The sequence below is a fragment of the Lagenorhynchus albirostris genome, chromosome 20 (genome assembly GCF_949774975.1).
Source record: "Lagenorhynchus albirostris chromosome 20, mLagAlb1.1, whole genome shotgun sequence".
Classification (NCBI taxonomy): domain Eukaryota; kingdom Metazoa; phylum Chordata; class Mammalia; order Artiodactyla; family Delphinidae; genus Lagenorhynchus; species Lagenorhynchus albirostris.
In genome coordinates, this window is record NC_083114.1 from 34590703 (window position 1) to 34599640 (window position 8938).

General features: G+C 47.8%; 1 protein-coding gene across 1 annotated transcript; it reads left to right on the forward strand.

Moving 5' to 3' along the window:
• The first annotated feature begins 2674 nt into the window (after positions 1-2674).
• Positions 2675-8732, forward strand: LOC132511177 (C-C motif chemokine 5). Its single transcript, XM_060134080.1, has 3 exons — positions 2675-2873; positions 4224-4335; positions 8277-8732. The coding sequence occupies exons 1-3, from the start codon at positions 2798-2800 to the stop codon at positions 8362-8364; spliced, it is 276 nt and encodes a 91-aa protein (XP_059990063.1). The 5' UTR covers positions 2675-2797; the 3' UTR covers positions 8365-8732.
• Positions 8733-8938: the final 206 nt, after the last annotated feature.

The window sequence follows — 8938 nt, forward strand, 5'->3', positions numbered from 1 at the left end:
CTTACACACAGCAGAATCGTTCACTGGGATTTAAAGATGGGGATGAGGTTGGTCGTCTGTGGTTCCCTCAGCTCTGTCCTCAGCTCGTGTCCCAACTCAGCGTATTTGATATCCAGAAAAGTACTTTCCTTTCTTCCTTAAAGAAGGAAACTGAGATCAAGGAAAGGCAACAGAAATAGAGCTCACAGGGAAAAACAGCCTTAGCAAACGTTTCGGGATTTCTCTAGATACAATGCAGTGTGGTAGGAAGCTAGGAACCAAGACAGACTTGGGTTCCATGTTTAATTCTTATCACTTTAGGAAATGTGACCTTAAGCAAGTCATTTAACCTCTCTAAGCCTCAACTGACCCACCTGCTTAAAAATAGTCTTCGTAATAGGGTTCACGAATCCACATCAACTGGGGTCTGGGGTGGGGAGGTGGGGCTGTCTAGATTGCCGAAAAACCTACAGTATAGAATATCCTTAAAGGGACTGCCATTTTCTTACTCAATAATAACACGATAATAGTAGCTAATGTTATTAAGTACTTAACAGTGTCAGGCATTGTACTTAAGAGCTTTCCAAGCGTGAGCACATTTATGGCAACTTAATTGTCTCAACAGCTGTGGGAGGGGCCACTGTTACTATTGCTGATTTATAGATGAGGAAACTGAGACCAGAGAGATGAAGTAACTTGTAGGAGGCCACCTGGCTTGTAAATGAAACACCAAAGCCCCTGCTCTTAACCACTAGGCAGCACAGCCTCCCACATGTTTGCTGACTAAGAGGATTACATGAAGGGAACAATTCAAACAGGCAGATCATTTTTGTGTAGATGGCTGGATGTTTCTTAAGTGCTTACAATTTATTTCTTTAAATGAGATGGGCCATGGTTTCCAAAACTGTGCTTCTATTGGTAATTGTTTAACGAGTCAGGAGGGAATGAGAGGATTCTTATGACAAGTTGAGAACAGCACCTGGCACCTAGAGAGGATGAAGAACAGCTTAACTGCCTGAATGATGTGGGTCAGTGGAAAGAGCTTGAGCCTGGTCATCAGAAGCACTTGGGTTCATAAATTGGTACAGTCACTAGGAAGAACAGTATGGAAGTTCCTTAAAAAACTGAAAATAGAGTTACCATACGATCCAGCAATCTCACTCCTGGGCATGTATCCAGAAAAGACAAAAACTCTAATTTGAAGAGATACACGCACCCTGTTGTTCATAACAGCACTATTTACAATAGCCAAGACATGGAAGTAACCTAAGTGTCCATCGACAGATGAATGGATAAAGATGTGGTATATATGCAATGGAATATTACTCAGACATAAGAAAGAATGAAATATTGTCATTTTGCAGCAATATGGATGGACCTAAAGATTATCATACTAAGTGAAGTAAGTCAGACATCATAGATTATCATACTAAGTCAGAGAAAGATAAATACTATATGGTATCAATTATATGTGGAATCTAAAAAATGATACAAATGAACTTATTGACAAAACAGAAACAGACTGACAGACATAGAAAACAAATTTATGGTTACCAAAGGGAAAGGGCAGAGGGAGGGATAAATTAGGAGTTTGGGATTAACAGATACACACTACTATATATGAAATAGATAAACAACAAGGAACTACTGTATAGCACAGGGAACTATATTCAGTAGCTTGTAATAACCTACAATGGAAAAGAATCTGAAAAAGAATATGTATATATATAGATATATATGTATCTATACATATATCTGAATCACTTTGCTGTATACCTAAAACTAACACAATTTGTAAGTCAACTATGGTTCAATTTCTTTTTTTAAGTCAATCTGAAAAAAAAAATACTTGGGTTCAAATCCCACTTATTGCTGTGTGACCTCGAGGACCTTAGTGACCTCTTCTGAGGCACGGTTTCCACTTCTATAAAGGGAGAATAATAACCAGCCTGCGTCAAAGTCTTCGGGTGGAAGAAATGAGACAAGTTCTCCCCATTCTGGGTGATTCAGTCACCCTCAGGCACCAAGTTACATATGTGACGATAGCTAGCAAAAAACATCCTTGGTGTAAGATTACATTTTTTTTAAATTATGCTTTTTTATATGCGTTTGCCTTTGTCACTGTCAATAGACACTTTTAGATAATTCAGAAGTCAACTTCAGCCCAACCCAGGCCAAACTGTCACTAATTCTGAATTATCCAAATAGGAATTGATGAAGATTGACTGTATCCAATTCTTTGGAATGGAGGAAGGACCTTGGCTCTAATCCAGACCACCACTTCATTCAGTTTCAAGGATGTCCCAACCATGAACCTTTTCATGGTGAGCAGTACTTAGTGGATCGAGCACTGCAGCGAGAGCCAGGGCACCTGGGCTCTGATCTCGTCGTACTGCCCTTCCTCCTGTCCCCAGGGAAGCAGCTTCCTGACCTCTGGGAGGACCGCCGCCCTGGCACACGAAGCTGAAGATGCCAGCAGAGGAAGAGATTTTTCCACCACCACTGCTTGTGCTGGTTCTTCTCAAGGGCAAAGAGGGAAGTGATGAGCTCACTCTGGACTGGAGGGCAGTGAAGAGAGGAGCGAGGGAGAGAGAGAGACTCAAATTTCCGGAGGCTATTTCAGTTTTCTTTTCTGTTTTGTGCAATTTCACTTATGATATCAGCCAGTGTGTGGCTGCTCTTTTGGAAACTCCCCTAGTGAGGGCGCCCCCTCTGCTGGCCGGGCTCCCTATAAAGGGCCAGCCTGAGCTGCAGAGAATCCCTGCAGAGGATCCTGAGACAGCAGGTGGATCTCCCACAGCCTCTGCTCACAGCTACCATGAAGGTCTCCGCCGCCGCCCTCGCTGTCATCCTCGCCATGGCTGCCCTCTGCGCTCCTGCATCTGCCTCCCCATGTAAGTCCAGGTCCTGACCACCACACCCCCCGGGGTCCAACCCTTAGACTGGCCCAGATCTCGCCCTCTTTTCAACTGTAGCATTTATACCATCTGAACCCTATGACTTACATTCCCCTGTACTGCTTTACCCAGATGTCCAGTTGTCCCTGATAGATCTCAAAGCCACTTCATGGCAGGGACCCTCTGAACAACTTGTATGTGTCATCAAGGTCTACACCCCAAGCCCTACAGGAGCTCGCAGAGTGTGGACTGATGCTGGGGATACTAGCAGGCAGGGGCAGCTCGAGCTGACCTCCAAACATGACTAACTCATGTCTAGCAGCAGCAGGGTTTCTAAGAAGCTTCTAAGCACTTAAGTAAAACTCTCCTGGGACAGTCATATTCCCTCCATTTCACAGATGGAAAAAAATGGGACTTGATAAAGGATAACAAAATCTAATTAAATGCCCACTCTGGGTCAAGCATTGTGCTGATTGCTTTGCAAATATCATCTTATTTAATGCTCACATCTACTCTTTGAGTAGCTGTCCTCGACTTATAGAACCCCGGAGAGGTAAAGTAACTTGTCCAAGTTCACGCAACTAGGAAGTAAGGAAAGCAGTGTTCAAACCCAGCTCTGTTTGGCTCTGAAACACTACTACTCTGCTGGAAAATGGCAACTGACACTTCCCGGGGCCATCCTGAATTAAGTGACCAACAAAAAGTCCTCCTTCTCTGTTCAGAGCCCTTCTCAGTATGCCTCAGCCAGAGGGTCCCAGGATAAAATATGCATCTTCAGGCCTCTCTTAGGGGTCCTGGCTCAGTCATGAAGTCTGAGTTTTGGAAGCCTCCCCGCAACCCACCCTAGGTCTCAAAGAAACCAAGTTCTGAACCCACTGAGGATCCTAGGAGAGCAAGAATAAGGGCAGAAGACCTAAGACAAGCCCGGACGAAACACAGGATGCCATCAGAGCCAAAGGCATGGGGTCGTGGTATAGAGGGAAGGCTCAAGGATTAGGTGAGGGAATCCCCACTCTGGCACTGTGTGTCCATGGCCAAGTGACTTTACCTCTCTGAGCCTCAGTTTCAGCCAAAGGAGGATAATAGTCTGTTCAAGGTAAATCATATAGGGACTTCCCCGATGGTCCGGTGGCTAAGACTCCACGCTCTCAATGCCGGGGGCCCGGGTTTGATCCCTGGTCGCAACTAAGATTTCGCATGAGGCAACGAAGATCCCACGTGCTGCAACTAAGACCCGGCGCAGCCAAATAAATAAATAAATATTTTAAAAACAAAAAGCTTTTAAAAAGATAATTCATATAAAGCACTGGCAATGAATCCAGGAGTCTTCTTTCTTCCCTCTCCCAGATGCCTCGGACACCACACCCTGCTGCTTTGCCTACCTCTCCCGCCCGCTGCCCCGCGCCCACCTCCGGGAATATTTCTACACCAGCAGCAAGTGCTCCATGGCAGCAGTCGTGTGAGTCTCAGCCCTGTGGAACCCTCCAGGGGGTGAGGGAGGGACACCTTTTGCCCCAGAGCCAGTCCCCCGGCCATGAGCCCTCAGAGATGGTGCCCCATCCACTCCCACCCATCCTCCGGCTGCTCAAACAGCCATGGTTCCGCCCTCTCTAGCTTCAGGTCCCCCAGCTATTGTGGAAAAAGGCTAGACAAGGTGTTCCTGAAGGATCCTCCCCACTCTGATGGGCTAGGTTAGGTCTCTGATCTTTACGGATGTGACTGTTTCTTGAACCTGGTCTGCCATGCCCCTGGGTGGAGAAGATCGACTCAGTCATCTCTTTCCAGTTAAGAACCCCACAGTCCCTCATATCCGACACCCAATCAAATCCACCTGCAACTTCAAAAGGAGCTAAAGAGGAGAGGTCAGAGGTCAAGACCCTAGTTACAGTCAAGCGTGTTAAAAAAAATGTTATTGATGAAGAAATAATGAAATGAGATTCTCCTTTAAATACGTAAGCTACCATATTTAGAAAAATAATAATCCTTGCTACCTAGGAAGTGCCTACTGTGTGTCAAATGTCTTACATGCATTATCTCTACATTTTATCATAACATCCCTGACAGGTATGCATAATTTTCTCCACGTTTCAGATAATGAAAGTGAGACCCAGAGAGGTTTGGTGACTTGCCCAAGGTTGTACAGTAAGTGAGGGAGGGATGGAGCCTGTTTCTGGAGCCTCCTCTTTCTACTCTAGCAAGGTCATTAGTGATAGTGGCTTAAGAAGTTTAAGATGACAGAGACTTAAAGAATGAAAATGGGGCAATCACGAAGTTTTCCATATAACGATGAAGTTTTTTAATCCAAAAATTTCTGTGACACTGGCAAAGTTACAGGTATTCAGATTTGGCCTTTGGTCCTGATGAATCTTTCGAAGTATAGCAATAATATTCAGCACTACTGGGACTTCCCTGGCGGTCCAGTGGTTAAGACTCTGAGTGCGGGTTCCATCCCTGGTCGGGGAACTAAGATCCTACATGTCACGTGGCACAGCCAAAAGAAATGTAGCACTACTAATTTTATCTCTGAAAACAAGTATTTTTCAAAAGGAAAAAAAATCCTTCTTTGAGCACCTATTATGGGCAGGCAGAGTGGAGTAAACCACCATCCCGGCCCTTCTGGGGCTCACAGTCTAAGACAGATGTAGCAATGACCAGGGCACCCTGCATAAGATGTTACAAAAGGAAAGAGGGAACACACCGCGATTCAGGGCTTAGCCAAGAGAAGGGATTTAGGCAAAGTTTGCTGCAAAAAGTGCTGTTTGACTTGGGACTGTACTGAGGGACAGGGTGTATGAGGCAGAGGGGATGTCGCCAAGACTCTCCTCTGGTTTTTGTAGAGTCTCCGTATAGGAAAGCACTGAGGGCCTTGAGTGTCAGCACAATGAAGCAAAAGTGTGAAATGAGCTGGAACGGGGAAAGTCTAGATAAGAGAGGTCCAGTGGAGAGGCTGCTGTTGTCCACATGAGTGGTACTGAGGCTGAACAGGACCTGAAGCGAAGGAGAGACGGGGTGAGGAAGCTTCCGAGGCGGAATCAGCAAGCCCTGGCAGGGGCTGTGAGGTCGGTAGCAAGGAAGAGAGAGGGGTTGAGTGGGATGCTGAGGTTTCAACCCAGACCTGGAGAAGGGTGAAGGTGGAGCCCCCTGAAGTCCTGAGGAAGAGCTGTTTAAAAAGGAAAGGACCAAGGTGCCAGCACGACAACTCTATGGAAAGTCCAGCAGGGAATGTACGATGAAGGGTTTGCAGCCAAGGAAAGCGTGCTGGGGCCGGAGATGTGACATTTTTTTATAGGAGGAAGGGGTCTCCCGATGTCACAGTGGCAGGAATACAGCAGTCTTGGCTGTTCCGGCTAGTCTGTCTTGATTAAAATCCCCGCTCTGCCAGTTAGTAGCTGCATGAGCTTGGGCCCGTCACTTAACCTCTCTGAGCCTCAATTTCTTCATCGGCAAAGTGCAGTAAAATAGAGGTATTTCCCTCACTGGGTCAAAGTGAGGATAATAAAAAGAAAGATAAAATTAGAATATTTCCTGGCACACACTTAGGTGCCTGATAAGTTGTTAACTTATATCATCATCCTTCTCCCCCTCTAAATGTATTATTACATACATAGAAGTGACAAGTGAAACTTGAGGAGTGAATGCAAAACATTCAGTCACTAACTCATTCAATAAATATCCATTAAGCACCTACGGTGAGCCAGACCCAGGGTCAGAGACTTGAGGAAGTGCACAGGAGAGAAGGGCAGCCACGTTGAGCACACCTGCTCTCAAGGGGCAGGGGAAGGCGGAGGGAAGTCAGGCCAGGAGAGGCTCCCCACAGAGCGGGCAGGGAGAGAAGGCTTGGCAACGGGGGCTGCTAGCCAGTATCACATTCAGCAGGGAGCAGCAGCAGGAAGCCTGGGCAACCCTCCCCCCAGATGTCGGTTTCCTGGCCTTTCGACTTCCTGGCCTCAGGCCAAGGGGGCTGAGGAAAGAGAACAGTGAGTCTGCAGGATCTCCTGCATGACACCTGGCTTGCCGAGGGCAGGGTCTGCATCGGAAGCTCCCTCACCACCCCAAACAAGAAGACAAATATAGGAGGCACCAGAGCCCAGTACACCCCTTCTGCTCCCTTTCTCTTCTCTGCACGCCAGGCAGGGGAAAAAGAGAGGTGGTCAGGTGGCTCTGAGTGAGGCTCAGAGAAGGGGAAGCAGCTTCCCTGAGGAAAAACGCTCTCCATGATAGAGCACGAAAAGGGGCCAAGAAATCCTCATTCTCATCAGATAACCTAAGCCTTCACTTTGTCTGGAAACATCTCAAAAAGGTGCAGGAAAGCATCCTGAAGGAGAAGCCAAAATGAGAATGGTCCACATAGGCAGGGCTAACTCCACAGTAACACGTTAATGGGTAGCACTGCTGGCCAGGCCCAGGGTGTCCCTCAGAGAGAACCAGTCTCCCAGCAAACAGGTAAGGCAGGCAGCTGGACGTAGCCCATGATCCCTGGCCTGTGAGCCTTCCAACTTACACCATGAACACCTGTAGAGATATAGGCCTCCCGTCCTCACCGGCCTCCACATTCTGGCCGGTTAATTGGTAGAAGTGCTTTGACATCTGCCAGTATCGCAGGGTCCTCAACCTCTCCGAGCCACGGTGTCCAGTACCGGGACCTTTGGGCTCATGTTGCTCTGATCCACCCTAAGGCAGAGGTCCCGCAGCACCCCAATAACAACACATGCATGGTATTTTTCAAAACTAATTTATATATACTATCTCATCTGAGCTTCACAACAATTGTGCTAACTAGGAATTATTTCTGTCCACATTTTAGAGGTAAACGTATAGACTCAGAGGTGCTAAGTGATTTGCCCAAGGTGATCTAACTAGTAAGTGGTGAAATCAAGACTCAAGTTCATGTCCTTCTTCTGTTCACCCAGGCACACACAGATGGGTTCCTCTGTCGAGTGTCTATGTGTGCCAGGCACTGTGTTATCTAAGGCCAGATCACACATTTGTTTCACCACCTCATCTCCCACTTACTCAGCCATGACTCAGTTCCTGGAAGACACCTCTTTTTCTCTGCATCTTCAGCACCCAGCACAGGGTCTGAAACAGGAAGTGCTGAGAAGTGGTTGACCAGCTCAAGCCTGGGCTCCTAGGGCCCCGTATCCCCTTAGATCTCCAGGCTGCATGTGTTTTTGCGGCTTGGGGGGGCGGGGGGTTAAAATGCACACAGGACTGCTTCTGGCTTGGAGCCCTTTGATCCAACAGAAGAGAAAATGTTCTTTCCTTGAACGCCACCAATACAATCATATGGAGCTCCAAAACTAACCCACCCAGTATCATTTCCCCCCTGCCTCAATCCACCTCATCTCCAAAACTGGCGCTCCCAGCACTGACCAGGTCTCACCCTCTTCTCTCCCACAGCTTTATCACCAGAAAGAATCGCCAGGTGTGCGCCAACCCAGAGAAGAAATGGGTGAAGGAGTACATCAACGCTTTAGAGTTGAGCTAGGATAAAGGATGCCTTGAACCTGAACTTGTGCAAACTTTGCTTCTTGCTCTTGTCCTAACCAGCTTGGGAGGTTTCCCCCCAGTGCCCTCCTCCCACCCGCTCCTTGGAGGGCACAGATTCCACCACCCGCAGCAGCTGCTGTAAAAGCCTCCCAGGGCTCCTGGGGCTCTGCCTTGTGCACAGGAGGTCTCTAGGCTCCGAGCTTCAGAGCCCTCGCCCGGCCACCGCTCTGCAACACCTCTGGAGGAGAAGGAGGGAGGGAGACTGGGCTCCTACTGTCATGCCCCATGACCAAAACGCCCATCTCAGCCCCTCACTGGGAAGGGGTGACTGGCAAATGTAAGAAATCAGAGTTTCATTAAAATTCTCAACGCAATTACAAAGCAGGCTCCTGGTTTGACTTCCTGTCGGGAACCCCCCTTCCTCGTGAGCGTTAAGCACTGGATCCAGGGCTGGTCACATCTGGTGTCCATCCTGTATTTGGGGGTTGTGGCCCTATGCAGTGAGCAGGCCCCGGGGGCACAGGCTCTCTGAAAAGGGGCCTGGGCAGGACAGAGCGGGTAAAGGGACCAGT

Excerpts from the sequence above, each read along its gene's own strand:
- LOC132511177 (XM_060134080.1), top strand. The coding sequence starts at position 2,798 with ATGAAGGTCTCCGCCGCCGCCCTCGCTGTCATCCTCGCCATGGCTGCC. Across the intron at positions 2,874-4,223 it reads TCCTGCATCTGCCTCCCCAT|ATGCCTCGGACACCACACCC; the intron begins GTAAGTCCAGGT and ends TCCCTCTCCCAG. Across the intron at positions 4,336-8,276 it reads TGCTCCATGGCAGCAGTCGT|CTTTATCACCAGAAAGAATC; the intron begins GTGAGTCTCAGC and ends TCTCTCCCACAG.